The 25,968-nt window shown below is 31.1% G+C and overlaps 2 protein-coding genes and 1 long non-coding RNA gene across 5 annotated transcripts in view; 2 read left to right on the plus strand and 1 right to left on the minus strand.

The window, feature by feature from the left end:
- The window catches only part of LOC127698778 (uncharacterized), a 280,956-nt gene that overhangs the window by 111,280 nt on the left and 143,708 nt on the right, over positions 1 to 25,968 (plus strand). The window lies entirely within an intron of this gene.
- LOC127698757 (ribonuclease Oy-like) lies at positions 615 to 14,953 on the minus strand. The gene is made up of 11 exons (XM_052202424.1): positions 14,842 to 14,953; positions 9,161 to 9,292; positions 7,863 to 7,924; positions 6,721 to 6,796; positions 5,559 to 5,614; positions 4,909 to 4,978; positions 4,382 to 4,449; positions 3,430 to 3,543; positions 2,981 to 3,029; positions 2,317 to 2,388; positions 615 to 1,417 (listed from the first exon to the last, which is right to left on the minus strand). Exons 3-11 carry the CDS (start codon positions 7,913 to 7,915, stop codon positions 1,208 to 1,210), a joined length of 768 nt encoding a protein of 255 aa, XP_052058384.1. The 5' UTR covers positions 7,916 to 7,924; positions 9,161 to 9,292; positions 14,842 to 14,953; the 3' UTR covers positions 615 to 1,207.
- Positions 15,003 to 23,628, plus strand: LOC127698742 (uncharacterized). 3 transcript variants are annotated; one of them, XM_052202390.1, is made up of 9 exons: positions 15,003 to 15,092; positions 15,765 to 16,211; positions 16,771 to 17,077; positions 17,254 to 17,284; positions 19,889 to 20,092; positions 21,044 to 21,209; positions 21,478 to 21,606; positions 22,493 to 22,643; positions 23,248 to 23,628. In XM_052202390.1, exons 2-9 carry the CDS (start codon positions 15,913 to 15,915, stop codon positions 23,470 to 23,472), a joined length of 1,512 nt encoding a protein of 503 aa, XP_052058350.1. In that variant the 5' UTR covers positions 15,003 to 15,092; positions 15,765 to 15,912; the 3' UTR covers positions 23,473 to 23,628. The 3 variants fall into 3 exon arrangements, with proteins under 3 accessions (XP_052058350.1, XP_052058353.1, XP_052058351.1); XM_052202393.1 differs by lacking the exon at positions 17,254 to 17,284 and adding an exon at positions 17,342 to 17,372; XM_052202391.1 differs by lacking the exon at positions 17,254 to 17,284 and having other exon boundaries at positions 16,771 to 17,108.

The following is a 25,968-nucleotide window of genomic DNA, read 5'->3' on the forward strand; positions in this document are numbered from 1 at the left end:
ATTAATATTACTTTTACTGTTAAGTCTGTTTTTTGTGATATCCATTTTACGTGACTCTGTACTTATGTATCCCGTCATACTTTGAACGACAAAATTATTTTATGTCTACCTGTGCGAATTTCAACGCCCGATTTTACGCCAGTACTTAAAACCTTCCATCCTTTAAGGGTGGATTTTACATAGATAAATTAAATCGTATAATAAAAAAGCAAAATGAGGATGTTAAATTTGATGTATGCCTTTATGTGTGCTTCGTTACATTTGTTTGTTTTTATAGTGATTAAGATGATAACACAATGTTGACTGCTGTACCCTTATTTTTGACATTTCTACCTATTGTGTCTGTTTGTTTTGTTCATGCATAGTTGTCAATATAATGGAATTTGATCCGACTGTCATACAAGTGAGAGGTTTAGCTAGCTATAAAACCAGGTACAATCCACCATTTTCTACATAAGAAAATGCCTGTACCAAGTCAGGAATATGACAGTTGTTATCCATTTGTTTGATGTGTTTGAGCTTTTGATTTTGCCATTTGATTAGAGACTCCTTTTTTAATTTTCCTTGGAGTTCAGTATTTTTGTGATTTTACTTTATACAACTGACAAACCAACTTTTCTGTATATTTTCCTTTAATTAACATTAAATTGAATTACAAAAATATATAATATGCATGAATTGAAAAAAGACCTGAGTCAGTTCATGAATAGAACCCTGAGTAGCTTTTAGCACAAAATATTAATTTTATAAATTATCAGTGAGAAAAACCACTTTTTTATAATACATACAAATGAGAAGACTAGTAAACTATTTAAATGCCCAAATATATAAATGAAATATCAGATAATGTACAGTAAACAATGTATAAACACCTGCAACAAAATTTTAATACAAAAAAGCCAGATGAAAAACATTTTTCATTTAATATCCAATGACATCCCTGCTCTTTGGAATAGGTGGATACAGGAAACCGTCATGGGGACAGTTGCTTTTGTATTTACTTGACCCATTTGGGCTGTAACGATGGTGATGGTAAACATCAGTGAGAAAAACCACTTCTTAACAAAATATACAAATGAGATTAATGTCTCCAGAGACTAGTAAATTAAATGCCCAATAACTGAAATATCAAATAATGGTAAACAATGAATAAACACCCGCAACAAATGTTTAATACAAAAAAGCCAGATGAAAAAAGTTTAATCTATTATCCAATGACATCCCTGCTCTTTGGAATAGGTGGATACAGGAAACCGTCATGGGGACAGTTGCTATTGTATTTACTTGACCCATTTGATCCATTTGGGCTGTAATGATGGTGGTGACGAACATATCTTTTGGATTGGTCACAGCTGACTGGTTTGAAGGTCTTTGACAGGCAGATCTCAACCTCATATACTAAGTGCTTCCTGGTTTTCTGTAATAAGGACAAAAAAATCTTTTTATTTATGTAAAAAGGTAAAGTTTTTACTGATATTTTTAATAATATTGAATATCTGTTACAGTCTTTTTTCAAAATTTGTGCAAGCTCAGAGGTAGATAGGTTTAACCTATATATGGTTAACAAGATTTTGATAAATGCAATCTTGAAAAATTATTGAAAGGAATCCCATCTTTTTGCAAAGTTAAATCAGTATGAGTTACTTTTCAAAATTGTCATTTATTGAATAAACTCTGAAAAAAAATATTTCCTGAAATGAAACTAAAGACAATACATTCATTTATATTTGGTCAAATTCTCAATCAAGGAAGAATTTGGTGGGTGATGTATTAAGAACTTTCATGAAAATATTAATAATTTCCCTACAAAATAAAAAGTGATGAAATGATTTTTTTATGACTTTCTTTAAAATAGAAACAAATAGTTTTAATGACATACTTCAAAATTCACAATAAAAGCCAACTCATAAGAAAATGTGAGAAAAAATAACAAAAAAACCTTCAATAATGGGCAGTATTTTTTGCAATTAGAATTTTTAATCAAGGTTTGAAGTGAAATATTACAACTGACATGATACAATTATTCTACTTTCCCCAAATGTGAACTTATCAAAGTAATTTGACCAACTTTATGGCAAATTCATCAGAGTTAAAAAGTTTCAAAGTTTCTTAAATATGTGTATCTAACAAAAGTATCAATATATTAATTAAGGGTCTTTATTTTAAACTAACAATTTTTTTTTCTAAAGTTCATTTTGTTGTAGACCATATTTAAGATTTACAAAAATGACAATAGTTTGACTATGATTATATTGTCACAGCAGTTTTCACTTCAAATAAAACAATGATGTCAATATAATAGAAATGGTCTATTACCTGGTCATAAGCACATTCTATCCTAGGTACAACTCCAATCTGGTCCTGAATAGCTGTTTCTAGCTGACTGACCTTTAACATATTAACATGAAACTTTGTGAATAAAGAGATATGCTGCTCACATTATGATACAAATGTAGATTAGATATTAGCCCATAAAAACTAAAAGCTATCTATACCCGAGTCTTTGGCATATTACCAAAAACTCTGCAAACCACCCAGTGAAACCCCTCCCCTCCCCCCCCCCCCAAAAAAAAAAATAATAATGGCATTGAAGTAAAAGAATGTGTCCCTTAACTGCATTTTTTGTTTAAATAACAGTAGCATTTTTAAAATGATTTTCGGTTACCATGCTGCAAAAAGAATGTTCTCCTACCACACTAATAGGAATACTGGTTTACTGTTATACTTAGGCTATAACCATTATAAAGATTTTTGAAAGTGTTCTTATAAGGACTATTACATTAAAATGTATGTGGGAGGGTAGGAAGGGAAGTTTAATTATTGAATGTAGGTCATGGGTCTTTTTTCAGTATGCGTCTATTACCATTATGCAAAATTATCTAAAAAATGGTTCTTGGTTGTAGGGATATTTTGAAAGTCCCTTCCTACCCTCCCACATACATTTTAATGAAATAGCCCTAAGGATAAACTTTTTACTCACATTATAAATTTTTGTGTCGCTTGGCATGATATTCTTATTGTTCAATAACCTGCAAATATATATTTATTAACAACTGAATCTGAAATATATTTATATCTTAAGTTTACCCTTAAAGGTCAAACAAAAAAACTAACTTCAAAGAAAAAGGTAAAATTCTTTCTTTTGTTGATTAGAAATTCAATGCCAAAAAAGAAAAAAAATCACAAAGAGTATGTAGGAAAAATGATTTTCTCTGAAGGTTTGTATCTTGTTGTATTCTGATCAGCTTCTATCAAAAATGACTAACCCCATCTATTTTTGACTTCATACGCAAGTAGTGACAGGACTGTGCAATTTGGATATACATTATTTTGTATTATTTGTGTTGTTGGGTGCTGTTTCAGTGATGTTACAGCCAATATATATTTTCCCAATATCTAGAACTACAAATCCATAATTGTAAAACTCACGTGGTAGCATCTAGACCTTTCATTACATCAAGAGCTTTTCTGAAGTACATATATTCATTAGCAGTTGCTGGTAAATCCATAGCACAAGTTCCATGTTTAGTCCATTCATGCTCCCTACAAAAACACATGTATAGAGTTATTATATAAGAAATATACAGGAGATGTGGTATGATTGTATATCAATTGACCTTTCGGGCAGGTTCGTAAAGGGTCATTAGCTGTCAAATTCATATTCACCGATTTGACTCAAGCTCTCATATTTTATTTATAACATACTAAAAGTACATCCAAATTATAAAAAGTCTAAAATAAACAATTTACAATGCATGGGCTTGATAGTATTAACAGCATTTCATGTGAATTTTAGTCTAAACGCCATCTAATTAACCATCAAGGTGACCTCCAAAGACTGCCGGCGGTCATATAACCTGATATTGACATAACTATAGATATAAATAGATAGCTAACTCGTGCAATTTGATTTTTCTAGGTCTGTTTGATTTCATATTATAGGTTAAAAATATATGTTAATCATCGTTTTTACCTGTATAAGAATGAGTTTTTGTGGATTGAATCAGTCAATTAATTGGTTTACCCTTATTTCACTTTCAATGTTGACATGCTTTTCCTTTTAATAACTAAACACACCTAATTCATATGTAACCCATCTCTAGCTAAAGGGTTAAATTGAAGGTCACATGAATACGGATTCAATGAGGTCGAATTATTCACTTGCAAGTGAATAATTCATCAGAGATGTTTCGTAGCTTATTTTGTCAAAATTGAACCAAACTGGCTGCTAAAAGCGAATTATTATTTCCCTTTTTCACTTTCATTAATAATTGAAAAAAAAAATATATTTTAAGTTTTTTTTTATCTCGTAGCTAATGACCCTTTAAAAAAAATAACTAAAACATAATCAGTCAAAAACACTTGTATAATGAGTTCTCACCAGAAACTGGTATCACTAGTATCAGCGTACATGTTAGCCCAAAACTTGCTTAACTCTGATGTCATATTCTGCAATTATTAAAAAAAAGTTTCTGGTAAAATATGTAAACTGATAGAAGCATTTATTCATCTTTCTTTATCATCAAATGACTAGTCTAAAATATAAATTACACATACAGGAAAATAAATTGCTTTGCTAATTTAATCACATTGTGCTATATATAATTACATTGTGCTACAAATAATCACATTGTGCTCTATATAATCTCATTGTGCTATAAATAATAATTATTCTTTTTATAAATGAAATCCATGTTCTTCAATTAATAGAATTTTCTATTTAGCAGAGAAAGAAGTTTCAACTTTGAATCACTGGTCTTAGATTTTACATCTAATATATCTGTAACTTTTCAACTTTGAATCACTGGTCTAAGTTTTTATAACTAATATATCCGTAACTTTTCAACTTTGAATCACTGGTCTTAGATTTAACTAATATATCCGTAACTTTCACTTTGCAGTATTTACCTTAATGATGTTAGCATCAAATGGCACTTGTCTGCAGTCTGTTGGACCTTCTGTTCCAAACTTTGTAGGCCTAAAGTAAAATGAAAAAGAACAAATATTCTAACTTCGAGAAGCCAAATGTGCAAAATACATTAGGAAAACAGCATTATAGAGAACATAGAAAGAATATTCAAAGCTATCAAAGGTCAACGCTGTGTTAGAGATTTGTAATCTCTATTGATGCCTCCATTAGACCTCTTCTCATCAACTTTTAGCAACAAACTTACCCAAAAAATGTCTTTTTAAAATATGTTGATGTGATTATAAACATTTTTTAAGGGAAAACTTTTGCTCACACTTTCGGTCAAATTTACCATTTTAAAACATGTTTCTGAGATTTTTTTTTACACTGTGTTTGGTATTTCAAAAATCAGCACAGCAATTTCATATTTATAGTATATGTGATTTAATGTAATTTTGAAGGATTACAAATTTATTTTTGTGTGCACAAAATGGTACATGTATTGCCAATCACAACTCATCAAACTTTTCATTCCACATTTTTTTATTGTAAAGTTTTTTTTTTCTATAGGCGATTGTTCAGTCTAACAGGATTTACATGCAGTTAATAGCTAGCAGATATTCTAGTAAAATATTAATATGAAACTAACCAGAGACCATGTATAGACCAAGTTGATACACCATCAGGTATCACACACCTATGGTGCTGTAAAAAATAAAAGTATACAATATTTTACATTAATAACAATGGTAAAGATGATTTTTTTTACAGATTCTACTTTATATCTAATTTACTTCAACCAAATAAGACCTGACAACACAACTAACTTGTAGTGCATTTCTTTTGAACAATAAATGCAAATTAAAAGAATCGCACCTGCACTTTCAACATAACATTTATACAGTGTGATGTACTACTTCTAGGACAAATTATATCAAAATTATAAAAATCTTCACTCAAAATATGGACAATTTTATGTTGAAGGGGTCATGAATTCAGTTTGGCAGCTTCAGACACACCATTTTTTTTTTCATTGTTCAAGTGGACCAAATCAAAATTTTACCTTTAAATTTATGACCCAATTTTTTTGAGTGAAAATTCATTCCCTTTGTTGTTATTTGAGGCATAAAACATGAGAAAATGATATGGGAGGGTGTGTGCAAAATATTTGCAAGGATAACACTGTCCAGACTAGGGACTTTGTTTGTAGACCATGAAAATCAAAGGGTGATAATTGTGTCATCAGGCCTATTGAAAGGTCAATATATGCATATATATGCAGGCAGTGTTGCCATGATGTCTCAAGACGTAGGGGTTCGAATGCCGCTGAGGGAAGAACAAAAATTTGTTTATGCAAATTTGCAGATCTAACATTGTTAGGCTAAATTTAACATGTTTAAGACAAAGTATATGAAAAATTATGGTGTTAGCCCTGTATAACCACAGGTTATCCGATGGAAAATGTCTGTCATAAAGTTGTCACATATTTACCTTTTTTCACTCGAGCCTCACTGATGAGTCTGGTGTACAAAATTTTAAACCTACTATGTATTATAGGCTTATCAATAATAGACTTAAAGAAATTCTATATGAGCAATTTGGATTTCAGTTTTTCAAATAGTTCTTGTTGCAATCTGAATAAGGTTGATCAAACACAGTAAAATCAGATAACAATCAGCAATAGTATCATAATTGAAGATTATGTACTATTATTGCTATTAATTTCATGTTATATAAAAGAAATATTAACAGTTGAAGGATTAGTTTATTTTGTCATGTTCATAGTTTTTTAATGCTTAGTTTGTGCATACCTCTTGCTCTCCCTGAACACACACAGTGGTAGGCCATTCCTGAGTAAACGTAAAAATATCCCATTCAGCCGACATACTGTAAAGTAGATGGTACAATAATGCATAAATATTCTAATTGTATATATAGATGAACAAACAAAAACATAAAAATTTTATATTATCTCTTGTACATGGTTTTCACTAATTAATTTAGTCACTAAATTGGTGTAGGACCTTTTTAGATAATAAAAAAAAAAACCCAATTTTTAAATTCATGCGTCCAAAGTTCTTTTACAAATTTACCTTTATCAGGAATGCTGAAACCAAAACATCTAAAAGCCCAAGGTGAATAAAACCAAAACATATGAAAAGCAATAATTTACAGCTGTTATCCTAATGCTAGCAAGTTAAAGGTTTGGTTGGATTGATTGCTTTGTTTGTATTAATGTTTGCTCAAGCATTGTAATTAAGATTGACATCTGCTAACAATATAAGTAGGCGGAGTTAAACCTGTATATAGGTAAATTTGATTATTTGATAATGTCCAATCAAATTTAAATATAATGTATACAAGTTTAACTCCACCTTTTTATATTGTTTTCAGATGTCAATCTTAATTACAATGCTTGAGCAAACATTAATACAAACAGCAATCAAGAAAACCAAACCTTTAACTTGCTAGCATTAGGATAACAGCTGTAATAAATATATATATACCCTAAAAGGCCTGTTAATTGGATTAAAGATATGATCGCAGATGATAAGTAACTATAAACTATCTGACATAAAACTGCATCCAGATTAATGAAAGATGAACTATTTCAGTAAGAGGCTATTATACTTCCCTAAATACTTCCATTAAATCTTATAACACTATTTTTACTGTAAATTCAGAAATTTTTGTGATGTTTTTGTTTGTGTGAAAATTGCATCTGGACAGGTTTCACAAAAATAAAAATTCATCTTTTTACAGAAACTAGTGCAAAAATAAATCCCAGTCAATGTTGGTGCTTATGGAATTAATTGTTATACACAATATCAAAATAAATTTAGTTTCTCTTTTCCATTGTTATGAAGTGAATGTGATTTATAATAACTATCTAAAATGATTTTAAATCTGACATAGAATAGCTTAACATGTTTCTATGCATAAATGGGTGTACCTGAGTGTAAAGCAAAGAACCAAGAGGAAAATTGTCTTCATGGCTGGAAACATCAAGTCAACCTGCAGTTAAAAATATTTTATAGTATACTAAATAAATCTTGTTATAAAGTGAGTGAAATACTATTATTACTGTTGTATATAAAACTTCTAGTAAATTTGAATACAATGAATGTACTTCAGTCATTCCCAAGGTCCCTAGACATTGGTCATAGGCCAGTAAAAAAATTGGTTTGGTCCAGTTAAGTGATATGCATTACTGGATCAAATGACCAGTAAAATTTTTAATTTTGTCCAAATCATATGTGTAAATGTCCTGTGAAAAAAACTCTGGTCCAGTTAAGAAGAATGGTTTAACAGACCAAATGTCCAGATGATTTCTCAAGGCTTTGGGAACCACTGGTATTTGTAGTCCAGGCATCTGTTATAAACCATGCATTTATCATGAACAGAAATATGTCATGAAATATTGGTTAAATATGCAAAACATTCCTGATATAGACCAAGACAAATCTTAAAGACTTTTAACCTCTGACTGTTGACCTTTTATCAATTTTATATTGTAAATACATATGCCATCAGTATAAATATGCCATTAGAGGGAGGGTTGAGTGCTCACAGACATGTTTATTTCTGCCATATTCTGTTTGTGCCTGTCCAACAATAATCATGATTATAAACAAAAGAAACTAATGGTACAAAATCTTTTGCAGTGGATTTATTTATCACACCTGGCAAACTTAAATCATTGAACATAAATGAGACAAAAACCCGACGACAAAGAATATTAAGGTCAATATATGGTCTTCAAGCGACAAGTTTCTATACAATATATCTTCACCAGGTTAGTACTTCATGAGCACTGAGATGGGTGCCACATGTGGAGCAGGATCTGCTAACTCTTCCAGAGCACCTAAGATCACCCCTGGTTTTTGGTGGGGTTTTTGTTGCTCAGCTTTTAATATTTAAGTTGTGTTTTGTAGACTTGCTTGTCATTTGTTAGTTTTTTATTTTCTGCCATGGCATTGTCAGTTAGTTTTAGAGTTATGAATTTGACAATCCTTCTGGTATCTTCCGCCTCTCTTTTATTGAATTTAATTTGACTAAAGTCTAGAAAAACAATGGGAATAAATTAAACTTCTAGGACTTAAAGATCTGCAATCAAAACCAAAACTCCTCATGGAAAAATAAAGACTTAAAGACAACCAAACCAAAAACTAAGTTCCTGCATTGATTCAGTTGTAACATAGAATTTACATGTAAAAATAAGTAATTGAAGCAAAAAATTGAATAACTTACAATTGATGAAACTGTGAAAACCTGTGTCCACTCCTGTCTCAGTCCACTTTGGAACTGAAAATATTTATAGCCTTCTGGCCTTCTTATAAACTACAGTAAAATCTTTTGAAATTCAAGTTGGTGTTGTCTAAACTGAAACACAAACAAATTCATACAAAAAATATCACTTCTAACACTAAATATTCTATTTCTACACCTCCTATATATATACCTAGCTATTTCAAAATAAAAATACATTAAAAGTCTATTACATGTATTATTTTTTAAAAAGGAAAATAAATTTTGTTTTACTATAGACTACCACCTCACCACTACAAAGTCAATCATGACAATACTGGTGCCTACTAGTTAATTGTAGATCTTTATTGATCTGGACTGATAAGAACACATGTATGTCTATATCTAGTACAGAAATTTTCTTTAATAGTACATCGTATAAATGTACTAAAATCTTCTTTATATTACACTTGAACCTACTTTTATAGTCTACAGTTAATTACTGAAATGTGAATGTGTTATTTCCGACAAGCCTTAGTTTATAGTTCAAATGAACCTTCTCTATGTGTGCAAGGCCTTTGTTTGGGTTTAGTTGGTTAGTACTTCGCTTTGTGTAAATAGAAAGATGTGTGTATATTCAAACTCTGTTTACTAGACTGAGTAGGGACATTATGAATACAATATAGCGTAATAATGATATGACGTAACAATACATAATTTTACCTATGTTACAGTCTTTGACGTTAGGAATAAGAGTAGCTTTAATCAGTTTCTCTGCATTGCGGTAAATCGTAATAGACTTTATAGTTGGAAAGCACACAGTACCTTGAAATAAGACTGTGCATGCATTGGACTAGTTCAATCTAAACAAGGGCTATGATTTCACATGGTTGCCCGTTGGTTCATTCTAACTAAGACAGTGCATGGACAAGGTTAAATTAAGGTGACAGTAGTTTAACGATGTTTAAATCTTAAATTGTTTAGGAATAGACAAATCAAGGTAACAAACAAAAGCTGAGGGAATGCCATGAACTCCAAAAAGAACGATCCTCGGTCACGACAGTGTGTTGACAGGCTATGCATGCATCACCATTGTTCAGTCATGCGAATTCACACTTCACCAAAATGTCACAATCGGGGAAAAAAAGTTATCAATTAATTCAGACTTCTCTCTCAAACACTGCATCTGAAAACCCTCTACACCAAGGAGATGTCAGAACAAGGCTGAGTAACTGAGCTCCAGTATGGCATTGTGAAAACTTCTTTTTACATGGATTTGTGTTATTTTCTATTAAAAGAAATCTTTTGGCTTCAGATTTTTTAAACAATAGATCATCTACATGTAATTAAAATTTTCTCCTTTCAGCATCAAAGATCTATAAATTGGTTTGTGCAATATTATAATAAAAAATTACAAGAGGCTCCTTGGAGCCTGAATTGCTACCGGACAAAAATATGGCATTTCAATATTTACTTATACCTTTTACACAATCAATAAACTGCTTCGCTGAGTGCAGCTGGATACGCCCGCAGAGGTCCAACCCTGAACAGTTGGGCAAAAATGGACACAATATTCAAGCTTGATACAGGTCTGAATTTGGATTGTTATTAAATATTTGACATATTATAGGTTTCTGAATAAATGTAGTCAAAGAACTTGAAATTGGTTATATGAATTGAATTTATATTCAATTAAAGATTTCTTGCTGTTGTGCAATACACTGCTGTTGCGCATTACTTAGTAAATCTGTTGTCAGACTACAAACAAATAAAATCTTATAACTCGGAAACTTAAAATCGAAAATTTATAAATATCAAAAGGGAGCTTACAAAGATAGATATAAACAATTTACCAAAGTTTCATAAAAATTGCTGAAAGCATTTTTGAGTTATTGTCCGAAAACTGGAAAATCCACCCATTTTGTAATGAATAAACCCCCATAAATCGGAAACGTATAGTCTAAAACTTATAAAAATCAAAAGGGAGCTCATGTCGACAGAAATAAACAATTCACCAAAGTTTCTTGCAAATTGGTGAAATTGTTTTTGAGTTCTTCTCCGAAAACTGGAAAATCCACCCTTTTTTAATGAATAAAACCCCAAAACTCGGAAACGGTAAATCCGAAATTTATAAAAAAACAAAAGGGAGCTCAGGTCAATAGATATAATCAATTCACAAAAGTTTCATGCAAATTGGTGAAAATATTTTGGAGTTATTGTCCGAAAACTGGAAAATCCCCCCTTTTTTAATGAATAAAACCCCAAAACTCAGAAACGGTAAATCTGAAATTTATAAAAAACGAAAGGGAGCTTACGTCAATAGATATAAACAATTCACCAAAGTTTCATGCATATTGGTAAAAGCGTTTTTTGAATTAATGTCGGACATGTTGACGACGGACGGACAGACAGACGGACGGACAGACGGATGGAGAGACAGACTGTCAACAGTCTACCATAATACGTCCCCTAAACGGGCGTATATAAACTAATAAATAGAACTTTTAATATTAAAAATTAAATTTTTTATATTAAAAAATCGCTATTTTTTAATCTTAAAAAAAATAATCTTTAATATTAAAAATTTGTAAGGGGTTCCGTGAAACCCTGTGTCTCGTCTCGCCTACGATTGCTGCTATCAGCGTAAAAGTGTAATGTTGACTTAAAAAATGAGTCCATTCATCAGTAAAATACAAAATTTAAAAAATATTCAAACAGTCTTTTTCTTTAGATGCTATTTCATGGTCTTGACGATTAGCTTCTGTTCAAGTTTTATAACAATCCATGAAGGTTTAAAAATTTATAATGTCAAAAAAGTTTAATCCCAGACTGTCTGTAAATGATAACTGTAAATAACTAAGTCCATCTATCAGAAAAATACTGAAAACGAAAAAAATATATCTCTTAATCATAAAAAAGCTTGTGCCAAAGTTTCACAAAATTCTGAGAAGGTTTGATAAAGTAATTGATGTGTAACAAACTTTAACACCAGACTGTATCTATTTGTTAACTGTAAAAATAAAATTAGTCTATTTATCAGTTAAAAATGGAAAAATGAAAATCAATATCTTCAAAATTTTGCTGTGAAAACCGTATTTTGGTAAAAACTAAACTTCTGTCAAAATTTCCTAAAATTTCACGATGGTTTTACATTTAAGTTATTGATGACTAAAATACTTTAACATCAGACTGTATCTACTTGTTATAATAACTGTAAAAAAATCTAAGTCCATTTATCAGTAAAATATGGAAAAATGAAGATAAATATTTTCTAAATTTTGCTCTGGATACTGTCTTTTGGTCATAAACAAGCTTCTGTTCAAACATTTGCTGCAAACTTGCCGCAACCATTTTACCATGCAAATAAAGGTTGCGGCAAGCTTGCAGCAAACATAATAATGCAAATTAGATTTGCCAAAAACTTGCTGCAAATTTGCAGCAACTGTTTGCTGCAAACTTGCGTCAAACTATACCAATGTCATGTGTGTAGACACATTCAATTCATCTCTATCAAATAACACGACACATTCAATTCATCTCTATCAAATTACACATCAAAATTTAAAAAAAGAACTTCCTGCATGCCTATATACAAACAGTCATTGAAATAATACTTTGCAACTAATGAGATTTGAGGAAATACATACATGCATTTCATTTTTGAAAAAGGGGGCGGGGGTCATTCTCAAAAGATATCATATACCGGTATAAAGAAATAAAAAACAATAAATCTTAGATGTGTATTTAGCATAAAGCTAGGTAATAATTGTGTTACAGATTTGAAATTAACTTTATTAAACAGTATACTTTAATCAAGTACAAAATTCAAACTTATACATGTTATAATAGCAAGAGTATTTCAAACATATAGTTGTTAACTTAATTATATGTATGATGGTGACATTAATTATTTTATTACATCAAAAGTTCTATGTATAATTTGTACTAACAATGTTACATATTGAATATCCAATATTATTGAACCAAAATGCCTCCTTGATCTCTTATGTATATGTAACATTTATCAAACACAATCAACATGACCTAGCCCACAATTTCAAATTGTTAGCATCCAGGAAGTGCCAACTAGGCATGCCCAGTCAATATTGTGTAATTCTGGCAATGTTCTGGCAAACATATAGAATGGTCAAAGTTTTCTGCAATCTAATGCGGCAAATATATAGAATGGTCAAAGATTTCTGCAAACTTGTGGCAAACATTCTTTATCATCTTAACTTTCCTGCAATTTTACGGCAAACATTGATGTTTCTGCAAACTTGCCGCAATAAGCTGAAATATTTGCCGGAAGTTTGCAGCTAGCGGCAACATCTGCAAACACTATTTTCTCTATTCCTGCAAACTTTTTGTTTGCCGCAAGCTTGCAGCATTAAGTCTGCTGCAAATTTGCGGCAAACATTTCAGTTCTATAAGGGTTGATGTCTAAAAAAACTTTAATCACAGACTGAACCTAAATGTTGACGCCGCAGACGACGGAATCTAGGATCGCTATGTCTCGCTTTCGCGAAATAAATTTCGCAGGCTCGACAAAAATTTGATTTATTAAAAATTAAGTTATAATTTTTGGTATTAATAAATGATTTTTTAATTTCAAAAAATAGGGAATAAATTCTACAATGGCTTGCCATACTGGTTTAGAACCCGTTACATCAGAAATTTGCGTTTTTCTCAAATAAATTTAATCAGGAACACTTTGGGGAAGGACTTTCAATTTTTCTTAGAGACGATGAAAAAAACAGGTTACCGGTACTAGTATGACAATTTTAGCAGGAAATTTTACAGGTAAGAGGACCAGTTACCGTCACTATCCAATTTTGCCATTAAATGATAGAATTTACATTTAATCGGGACATTAATGTTATATTTGGCATCAACATTCTGACCATTAATTTGGAAGGTCTCCTTCCTGCTCTTAAAGTTCACTTTATGTCAATTGAAATCAACCACTTACAGGGTATTGAAAGACACATAGATTTTAATTTTATATTCTTCAGAAAGAAATTAAAATTTTCTAACGCAAGGTTAGATATTGCTTTGTTTAAAAACAGTTTTCCAAATCTGGTACGTCATGTCCCCACACGTGTATCTTCCCATGGCATTTTCAATTTACAGAAAATTTGGCATTTCCCTATCTTAATAGACTCAAATAAAACGGATTATTTGCAAATGAGATAAAAATATTTGTCTGAAGATATCAGCAGTCTGTTGTTTTTAGGCGTTTACTTCCGTTATTGAATAAAATGACAGATGACGGTAACTGGTACCTGACAGTAACTGGTCCTGGACCAGTATTGATGACCTTTCCTGAAATTCTTTGTTCAACAAAAAGAATAAATATACAGCATACGACACATGACATAATTTCATGCTAAAAACAACTCAGACAAAGGTTTAGCTGAAACTTCTTCCAGATACTGCCACAATTCAACATATTGAACAGTTGAATATTTTAAATAATAATTCTGACAATAGACTGGGCCTAGTCCAAATAATTAAGACGTTGTAGGAAGGCGTCACAGAAAAAAAAATAAAATAGCCTTTCAAGACGTCATTATTATTTGGACTAGACTGGGCCATGAAATGGCATGATCTCAGGCTAAGTAAAACGTATGCATCCATCCACTGGCTCCTACTTAAAATATTATACATTATATTTATATCTTTACCTTACACTGCTGTATTGCACTTACACACTGTCACTGAAGAATGAGTAAGGATCAGCTGATTGATGTGACGGTCGGATGTCTTCTGTTCCTTTCCGCAAAGTCATTGACAAGGAACCCGTAATTATTATTCTGAAAATAAGCCACTCCGTATTTGACTCCGAGTCTTAGAATATAAACTTTTGACAGGTTGCATCTCACAATTGATGTTAGCAATTTTATTGCGATTTTAACTTCATTGCCACATATCTATGGTAATATCCAAGTCAAAATAATCAATATTACGAAAATATATCAATTTTAACAAGTCTACATGAACCGTCTTGCTGCCAAAGGCATATAAACAAAGTACTTATTTATTGAATATTGTGCTGTTGTGTAGACGACTCTCAAATTCATGCATTTTCCCGTACATTTCCTATGTCTCAGTGCTTATGTTAATCCCTCACAGTAAGAACCAATTATATAACAGAAGTGTGGAAATGGTATGCATGTCTCGCCCGACTCACCAGAATATGAAAAAAAATATGCAAACTCTGGTCTCATCAACATAACATTATCTTTGTCCATTTACCCGTGATTGCTAATTTAATATTATCTGCCATCTTATGGAAGTGTCATTTTTTTTTTTTTATGAGTTCTAAAGATGTCAGATAAACGCCTAAATCAGGTAATCAAGACAAAAAGAATTAATATAATAATGACGAGTCCAGATAAATCGAAAAAACAGAGATGGAGAAAGACGGGGAATATGAAAAAAAGCCGAAACAAGATTTACAGAAGTCATGCCTCAAACAGATTTCCCCAGTCTCTCCAGTGAAGAAACTTCCAAAAATGAATTTAATTTTTGCACAATTTGCAACACCCACTTCTTGCTGATCAAAAATCTAACTTTAAATATCTTCTATATTTTGTGTATTTTTCAGGTTTTACAAAATGAATGTACATATACAGAAAAAGTGAAGGAAAATCATTGAAAACTACAAGAAAATTAACTGAAAGCAGAAGATTTACATGTAGATATTGACATACATGTACCATTAAGATGAACAAAATACATAAATAACCTACTACATGGCTGCATTAGTTATGATGAATCGGAAGAAAAAATCGATACTGTACATACTCTGTAGCGGGGCTCTGATTTACTATGTAATACAAGTGGTATATTTCAACCAGGAGTATAGTCCATTACAAGTACTAGCAGATGCCAGAAGCGAGGCTCGAAGATTACTTAGGTTTATAACATTGTATCATTACCAGTGCAACAATACAGTAATGATGTCTAACAATACTAACTGGCCTGTTTGTACTGAAGTGGATGGTGGAATAAATGTGGAGTCGAAAAATTCTAAAAAGGCTTACTCTGTTGGGTATGTTCGTTTAATATATCTACATACATTGCTTATAAGACTTCTTATACATGTTATATATATTTGAAATGACATTTTATATAATTACATAGAAGTACCTAGGGGTGGAAAACATTTACATTTTGTAGGTGATTCACCTATATACCTTGTCATGTTGATGTATGAATTGAAATTTGTGTGCAGGACAGGCAACCATCACTTGTGAAATAAGGAAAATTGTACAGAATGGGATACATATATATCACTGAAAGGAGGTGTGCGGTATAAGTCAATGAGAGTATCCCAACATCTCCACACAATAAAAGCCGAAAACATCAAAAGGTCATATATACAAACTTCATGAACAGACAAGTATGTAAACAATACAAGTATATGAAAAAAATACCCTTTTAAATTATCAACAGAACGTGTATATTTTGTAAGATTTATAAATAAATATAAACCTAGAATTTGAACTTTATTTAAGGCTTTGAACACTATTTCTTAATTATCCGTTAATTTATTGTTTTGCTTGTACAAAAAGAAATGACATCATTTTATATTTATTTTTCTTTTGCAGGCCTTCTGAAGACTTAGAATTTGAAAGACTCCTCGTCAGAAATTTATCATTTAATGTATTTCTCATATGTCACAGACCAATATACTACGATGGAAGTTTGAATAATACATATGTTATTAAAACAGTTGTGGTGCCAAACGACCCATCAGACTTTACTAGAAATTCATATGAAACACAGACGTTGAACGATATCATGTTAAATTTACATCATACTCACATAGATGTACTTAAAATAGAAAATGTTATGGATGAGATCAATACACATGAGATTTTATTTTATCTTGTTAAGGATGATCTCTTGAAAAAGGTTGATCAGCTTCATATTTCATTACATATTGGTAAGTTCACCACATGAGATTTTATTTTATCTAGTAAAGAATGATCTCTTGAAAAAGGTTGATCAGCTCGATATTTCATTACATATTGGTAAGTTCACCACATGAGATTTTATTTTATCTAGTAAAGGATGATCTCTTGAAAAAGGTTGATCAGCTCCATATTTCATTACATATTGGTAAGTTCACCACATGAGATTTTATTTTATCTAGTAAAGGATGATCTCTTGAAAAAGGTTGATCAGCTCCATATTTCATTACATATTGGTAAGTTCACCACATGAGATTTATATTATCTTTAAATGACTGTATCTTCAGATGAGTCTATCGCATGATATTATGTAGTTAACATATCAATCAGTTGTAAGTAATAAGATTTTATAGGAGATATTCAAAAATTATAAATGAGACTTTATAGTGGTTGGATAAAAATTTGACCAATGATATTGCATATTGGAAAGCTTTCATGAGATTTTATGTTAGTGGTGCCTTGAACACATGTTGTAAATGACTAGCTACATTATAACAAAGATGATGGCAGTCTTACTCTCTAAAGTTAACTACATTCATACGGTATTGCATAGTATCCAGCTGCATTTAGATGTCAAGAATGACGGGAAAGTTGACACGAACACAAATTGCAATAATTTGAAATGAGACTTAAGCTTGCTTCAGGTATTTGTTAGAATAACTTGAAACACTCAAACTGTCTTCCAAAGAAAGAGAATGAAGCAATCAACCATTTTTAACCAGTAATATGGACAACAAATCAATCAAAGAGACGATCAGTTTTCAAAGCTTATCTTTGATTATTGTTTTTACAGTATATTTCAACTTTCCTAAAAATTGAAAACTGTTGAAAATCAGATGTCAAATATGTAAAAATCATATAACATTAAAGGCATTAAACCATAAAAGCTACATAAATCAAGTTGTTTCACTTGTGTCTGTAACAATATCCAATTACATGTAAATCTAGCCTTGAAAAATAGATGCATATACATTATACAGGGGCTGGATGTTAAGTCATTTCTTAATTATTTAACTTTTTAGACCATTTTTCTCTTTTCTTTATTTATGTTTACCCTTTTTCTCTATTCTTTATATTTCAGCACCCCATTATCATCTATTCTTTATATTTTTTGCCCTTTATTCTGCACTTTTTGCTTAATATTCTCTATTTTGTAAACCCCACCCTGACCCTCATGTACATGTTATAAATCATCAGAAAAAATCATTACAACACTACATGTTTCTACTTGGATATTATTACAGACACTTTTAAATTTGATGCAATTAGTCAAAGTTAAGTAATTAGGTCTTTCCACCTTTCAGTGGAAAGACCTATTGGTTTTCTTCTGATTATTTTTTTTTTCTTCCGCCTAATTTTTTTCTTGCGGTGTATTTTTGTTTCAAAAGATGTCGCTTAGTTTTTTGGTATATGATATCATACAGTCTATACGCTTTTGAAACTGACCCTGTTTAACCGAATACTTTTCTTTGTAAGAGTTATCTCCCCAAACACTGTTTTTCTTGTTATGAGATCTCCTCCGCAACCGTAAAAGAAAGCGACAAATTTATTTTTCCAAATTGCTCGTTATATCCTCAGGATGTTAGGTTTTATTTAGACCGAAGCTTTACGAAGACTCCATATGAGAGTTATTTCCCCTTTTGTATTTGATATATGTGAAATGTATTTGTAACTGGAAAACCATAAGTGATAGAGGCCTAGGGTCTTTTGATTTGAGGTCCTTGGTCCATAAAAATGAAAATGAGGTCAAGGTCAAAGGTCAAGGTCATGTTCAAAATTTTGATTTTGGCTTGTTATCTCTTATTTTTAGAAATCATATAAGATATCGACAAAATATTTTCATACAATTGTTAGTTGCGACATGTCGTAACACGTAAATTTTAGTTGAAAGGGTACGTAGACATTTGATGCGAGTTTTCCCCCCTTTTATATCTAATATTAGTCGTATGGAAATATATATCATTAACAATATAAAGTAGAGGCCTAGAGTCTTTTGATTTGAGGTCCTTGGTTTATGACCTTGAAATTGAGCTCAAGGTCATAGGTAATATTTAACGTTCTAGATTTTGACCTTTGCTTTTACCTCATATGTATACATGATAAAGACAAGGGACTTTTTGCATTAGGTTGCAAGCAATGTGACATTGAAAAAGTCAACCGGAAGTGACCTTTTGTAAACCGGAAGTAGCTATTTTTTGTACTAAATTATTGTAAAAGTATATAGAACCATATATTTTTGGAATCAGTGTCAAGTAAACTATCAAACAATACCGGAAGTAACATATTTTAAACCGGAAGTAAAAAATTATCTCCCTTATTTATATCTTTTTGTATAGAAACCATATATTTTTGGAATCAGCGTACAATAAGCTGTCATTTGACGCAGAAATTGACATTTAAAACAAAATTTTAATATTTTCATATCAAATACTCACTCACTAATCCTTACTGGTGGAAAGACCTTCAATTGTTCTGCGAACAATTGGTTTTTAATTTGTACTTTTATTTGTTATTTTGTTTATATTTTTGGTTTTATCGTCTTTGAAAAACAATCTTTAGTTGTAAAGGACAGAATACAAATAACAACTTCTATTTTTCATTTTGTTTTTCTTTTTACTTTTAAATCTATTAAAATGTTATATGATCAATTACAAATCCAATATACTTCTATGATCATTTCGGATAAGATTACACTTTTTATTGTCCAATGACCCATAATTATTGTTCACATGCTGAAAATATTCTTTTTCAGATAAAGTAGATGATGATCATTTATACAGTTGGTATAGAAGTCTGTATAACCTTTTCCACAAGTCAAGATTCAGATTATACCATACATCAGCATCAGATCAACTGTGTTTACAGATCACACTCATGGAGTCATGTACATACTACATGTCCTGGGTCAGAGATCCTGGACCACAAACCATGATATTGTACCCTCCAGCTATTGATGGTAGGTATACACCCTAAGCTCATTCTATCCTGTATTTATGGTAAATAAAGGGCCTTTTTTACCCACCTGCTATTGATTATAAGTTTATGTAAAGTCAGCTTTTGATAATAGGCAGTGTACTTGTAGCTTGAAACAAGATATTGTACCCACTTATATTTGATAGTAGTTTCGACCCTTGGGGTTCAAACTTTGATATTGTACCCACCTAGTATTTATGGTAGATTTAGACCCCAGCTCTTAAACCAAGATATTACACACACCTGCTAACCAAGATACTTACATGTAACCCTTGGTATATTGCATGAGAGCTCAAATAAAGATAGTGTACTAGAGTGCTATTGTCAGGTTCAGATTGTTGAATTTGTACTATCTTTAAAATGTGAGGTAACTACTTTTATTCTACAAAAATGTAGGTCAGGGCCCATGAAGTAATTATCTAAGAAATCCTGTGTTTTAACTGAAATAAAAGAAAGGGAATACTGTATGTACATATATAAGCAGTTTTCTTGAATGTTTCTAATTTTATGAATTAGGAAAACAATGAAAAAAAAACCCTGCAGGTTGAAAGAATTATTGAATTTATTAAAGTTGTATTACAACAAAAATACACAAAAAATACACATGAAGAAAAGTTTATTCACATACTGTACGCTGTTGCTGATTTCATGCACAGGTTCTTAAAATTAACACCAAAGAATAATAATTCATTCTGATTTGAATATAAAATATCATATCTTGAATGTAAGCTTTGAAAATGTTTATTATGTTTTATGAATGTTGTTTTAAAATATGCATTATATATTAGACAATTTGTGAACATTGTTATGTATTGTGTAGTACAAAAATGTATAAAACTTTGTTATGTATAGTGAATTATACAATTTGTAATGTTTTTTTTATTTTACAATTTATTATGTCTTATTTGTAATAAAAAACCCAAATATGTTTCAGGTTCAATAGAATTTGAGCTTGCAAGAATAGATGATTATTTAGAGAAACCAGAAGGCTATTGTGATGATAGTGTGGATATACCAGTACTGGGGGGTACTCCTATATCATTATGTACCAACACTGACAGATACATGTTAAGAAATCCTTGTAAAATTATTTTAATAGGGTAAGTGGATATGTCGGGAGGGGATAGATCTAGATATTTTTGTTAGGGGTTTTCATGTGGATACTTTTAAAGGTGGAGCTCTTGCCTCATTTTCAATTTTTGTCCGACCTGAAAGAAAATGTACCAATAAACTGGCAATTTGTAATCTAGATTTACCTTTATTTTTTATCTCATTCAAAGGTATTTAAATGAAAACTCTTGTAGAACAGAATTTGCCTATTTCTATCTCACAGGATATAATCTAATAATTTTTGTTAAATATTTGCAGGGAGGAGAAAATGCAATTAACTACAGATTCATATTTACCCTTTGAACTACGATGTGATGTTATTGGATTGAAGATGTTAGATGGTCATATTGATGCAGATGTTAATGAATATACCACCAATAATAGAGGGTAATATTAACCAATAATAGAGGGTAATATACAACCAATAATAGTGGGTAATATTAAGATATAATACTTCATGGTAGACATAAGTTAAGTTTGTTGGAGATTCCCTACAACTTCGAAAAATTAAAGAATTATTGGGAATGATTTAGATGGAATGCGAAAGTTATGCACCTTTGAAATTGGCCAAAAAAGAAAATAAAAATAGTTGCATTTGTAATAAAATACATGCCAGAAATAGTTTGCCTCACTGATCAACTGAGGGTTCATTATTTTAAACAAAATTTCAGGATCTAAAGCTGTTTCTAAAAAGATTGAAAATAAATAATCTTTGTGGGGAGATTAAATAGGGTGTTCTCTAATCTTGTGATCTAATCTCTGATTGGTCTTGAATGTAACTTGCCCCTTTTCTGTCTCGCATGTGGTCTTAGTTATTCCATGTCACATATATAGTTTTATATTGAAATAAGTATGATTGTACAAAAATATTGATTTGTTCAAAACAAATTTTTATCTCTATCATGTTCAAACTCTCCTCCTTAATTTAAATGTTACAAAAAAGCAGTGAGCAGAAAATTGCTAAAACCAAGCAGTGAGTAAAAAATTACTTAAAACCAAACAGTAAGTAGAAAATTACTTAACCAATCAGTGGGTAGAAAATAACTTAAACTAAGCAGTGAGTAGAAAATTACTTAAACCAACCAGTGGGTAGAACATAACTTAAACTAAGCAGTGAGTAGAAAATTACTTAAACCAACCAGTGGGAAGAACATAACTTAAACTAAGCAGTGAGTAGAAAATTACTTTAACCAAATAGTGAGTAGAAAATTACTTTAACCAAGCAGTGAGTAGAAAATTACTTTAACCTTTCAAATCTGTCATTTCATTGCAGAACTATACTACAGTCTACTACTGGAAGGTCAACAGTGTTAGAAGCACTGGACAAATACACATTGTACGACAACAAGAACATTTTGTATCTGAACATGCCAAACATGTTTTGGGATTTCATTACACCATTACTAAATTCTGGAGTCCTAAAGGTAATTTATACATTGGGGAATAAAGGAATAGGGTTTAAACATAAGGAAAGTTCAGTTAGTCATACTAAATCAATTGAAATTTGGAAATGTGGTGAAGATTCACTTGTTCCTATTAGAGTTATGTAATTGTCAGCCTTTAATAAAACTATAGAAATTTGACAAATATCATTCTGAACCATTGGACGGAGGTAAAATGATTTTGACATACATGTTTGTCACATTTGTAGTTCCTGAGGTAAGGCCTTTACTATGAAATAATAATATAAGGAGGATAGAGAAAAGAAAATTTCATCCATTAATTTTTGGTCAAATATATTTAAAGTTCATAGATATTGAAGTACTTTAACAAGTTTAAGGCAAAATGCAATAAAATAAATGTGAAATCATGTAACTTTTGGTGAAGTGAGGAATGTAGACAACATTCTGCATACAGAAAAAATCAAAAGCTCTTGTTGTCCTCTTATGATTTTGACACAAATTTACTGAAGTAATGCATATGTGATTGTGAAACAAAATAATGGAGGTTGATTTGTTCTGTTTAAGAAGTTAAGTCTCAAAAAGATTTATTCAGTTTAGTGTTTTAGAAATGCTTCCTTTTTTTCAGGGATTTCATCAATTAATCATAGACATCAATCTCCACAGAATATCAAAGAATCTGCCGGTTGGAACAATCAGAACTTACTACAGTGAACTTAAACGTATTGAATCTTATGGCTTTGATCTCTACCAATCTATTAAGCTTGGAAATGATGTTAAATTCAGACAAAACAAAGAATATCACAGACTTAATTTTGTTAAAACAAGACCGCCATATGGAAAGTCAATATAATTGTATAGATAGTCTCGTAGATCTTTATTTATTTTTAATATTTGAAATCATGATAATGCCAATGTGTATTTTTATTTCATTGTATCATGTCATATTTCATGAATCTATTTATATAGAATAAGAAAAAGAATATTAAAAGTTTACTAATATTGAGAAGATTGCCTATTTCTTTACAATAATACAGCTGTTCCCTACCACTTGGCTTAGGTGATCTGTTTACTTCCAATTTTTGTTTCATTGGAATTTAGTTGGCAGAAATGATGACATGAAGTACACCTGGAAGAATACATATATCACTATATGTTTGCATTACTGAACATTACAAATGTTTGTGTAAAATTTTGAAATCACAAGAGAAAATGTATGATGCCTCAAAGTAAAGTGATTTTTATACGACCGCAAAAATTGAAAATTTTTTGGTCGTATATTGGTATGACGTTGGCGTCGTCGTCGTCGTCGTCGTCGTCGTCGTCTGGCGTCGTCCGGCGTCGTCCGAAGACACATTGGTTTTCGCACTCTAACTTTAGTTTAAGTGAATGGATCTCCATGAAATTTTACCATAAGGTTCAATACCACGAAAGGAAGATTGAGATTGATTTTGGGGGTTATGGTACCAACAGTTAAGGAATTAGGGGCCAAAAAGGGGCCAAAAATAAGCATTTTTGTAACTTCCAGACAATAACTTGTGTGTAAGTGTATGGATCTCTCTGACATTGTACCACAAGGTTCCATATCACAAAGGGAAGGCTGTAATTGATTTTGGGGGTAATTGCCTCAAAATTTTAGGAATTAGGGGCCAAAAAAGGGGCAAAAAACAAGCATTTTTCTAGTTTCATGACAATAACTTGTGTGTAAGTGTTTGGATATTTCTGAAATTGTACTACAAGGTTCCATATCACAAAGGGAAAGCTGGAATTGAGTTTGGGGGTAATTGCCTGAAACGTTTAGGAATTGGGGGCCAAAAAGGGGCCAAAAATAAGCATTTTTCTAGTTTCCAGACAATAACTTGTGTTCAAGTGTATGGATCTCTCTGAAATTGTACTGCAAGGTACCATACCACAAAGGGAAGGCTGGGATTGAGTTTGGGGGTGATGAATCATAAGGGGGTTCAAAAAATTTGGGGGGGGGATTTTTTTTTTTCTTTTTTTTTCTTTTTTTCCTTTTTTTTTTCTTTTAAAATTTTCCATTTTAAGTTGGTTATTTCTGATTAATATTTAAAAGCAAATAATAATGATATGGTAGGAGATACACACCAAACAGGATGTGTAAATTATTATTTAATAAGTATTGTGCAATAGCAAGAAATTTTCAATTGCACAGTATTGCACAATTGCAAGAAATCTTCAATTGCACAGTATTGCGCAATAGCAAGAAATCTTCAATTGCACAGTATTGCGCAATAGCAAGAAATATCCAATAGCACAATATTGCGCAAAAGCAAGAAATTGTCAATTGTACAGTATTGCACAATAGCAAGAAATATTCAATTGCACAGTATTGTGCAAAAGAAGATACTTCCTATAAATTGCTTATTTCTTGATCAATTTCAATGGGGTTTTATTCTTGAATTCTTGGGGTTCTTTAATATACTGAATCTAACCGTGTATTAAGTTTTTGGATTTTGGGCCCCGTTTTTAAATTGGTCCACATTGAGGTCCAAAGGGTCCAAAATTTAACTTTGTTTGATTTCATCAAAAATTGAATTATTGGGGTTCTTTGATATGCCGAATCTTACCGTGTATTTAGATTCTTAATTTTTGGTTCCGTTTTCAAATTGGTCTACATTAAGGTCAAAAGGGTCCAAAATTAAACTTAGTTTGATTTTAACAAAAATTGAATTTTTAGGGTTCTTTGATATGCTGGATCTAAACATGTATTTAGATTTTTGATTATGGGCCCAGTTTTCAAGTTGGTCCAAATCGGGGTCCAAAATTAAACTTTGTTTGATTTCAACAAAAATTGAATATATGGGGTTCTTTGATATGCTGAATCGAACCATGTATTTAGATTTTTGATTTTTGGGCCCCGTTATCAACTTTGTCCACATTGAGGTCAAAAGGGTCCAAAATTAAACTTTGTTTGATTTCATCAAAAATTGAATATATGGGGTTCTTTGATATGCTGAATCTAAACATGTATTTAGATTTTAGATTTTTGGCCCAGTTTTCAAGTTGGTCCAAATTGGGGTCCAAAATTAAACTTTGTTTGATTTCAACAAAAATTGAATATATGGGGTTCTTTGATATGCTGAATCTAACCATGTATTTAGATTTTTGAGTTTTGGGCCCCGTTATCAACTTTGTCCACATTGAGGTTTAAAGGGTCCAAAATTAAACTTTGTTTGATTTCATCAAAAATTGAATTCTTGGGGTTCTTTGATATGCTGAATCTAACCATGTATTTAGATTTTTTATTTGTGGACCCGCTATCAAATTGGTTCATATTGAGGTCAAAAGGGTCCAAAATTAAACTTTGTTTGATTTCATCAAAAATTGA

Source organism: Mytilus californianus, unplaced genomic scaffold, assembly GCF_021869535.1.
Source record: "Mytilus californianus isolate M0D057914Y unplaced genomic scaffold, xbMytCali1.0.p SCAF_4, whole genome shotgun sequence".
NCBI classification, from domain to species: domain Eukaryota; kingdom Metazoa; phylum Mollusca; class Bivalvia; order Mytilida; family Mytilidae; genus Mytilus; species Mytilus californianus.

Coding starts and splice junctions, on each gene's coding strand:
- LOC127698742 (XM_052202391.1), top strand. CDS start 15,913: ATGGCTGCATTAGTTATGATGAATCGGAAGAAAAAATCGATACTGTAC. Junction 17,109..19,888: donor TCATATTTCATTACATATTG/GTAAGTTCACCA, acceptor ATTCTTTTTCAG/ATAAAGTAGATGATGATCAT. Junction 20,093..21,043: donor GTACCCTCCAGCTATTGATG/GTAGGTATACAC, acceptor AATATGTTTCAG/GTTCAATAGAATTTGAGCTT.
- LOC127698757 (XM_052202424.1), bottom strand. CDS start 7,915: ATGTTTCCAGCCATGAAGACAATTTTCCTCTTGGTTCTTTGCTTTACA. Junction 6,797..7,862: donor GTTCTTTGCTTTACACTCAG/GTACACCCATTT, acceptor TCTACTTTACAG/TATGTCGGCTGAATGGGATA. Junction 5,615..6,720: donor GTGTTCAGGGAGAGCAAGAG/GTATGCACAAAC, acceptor TATTTTTTACAG/CACCATAGGTGTGTGATACC.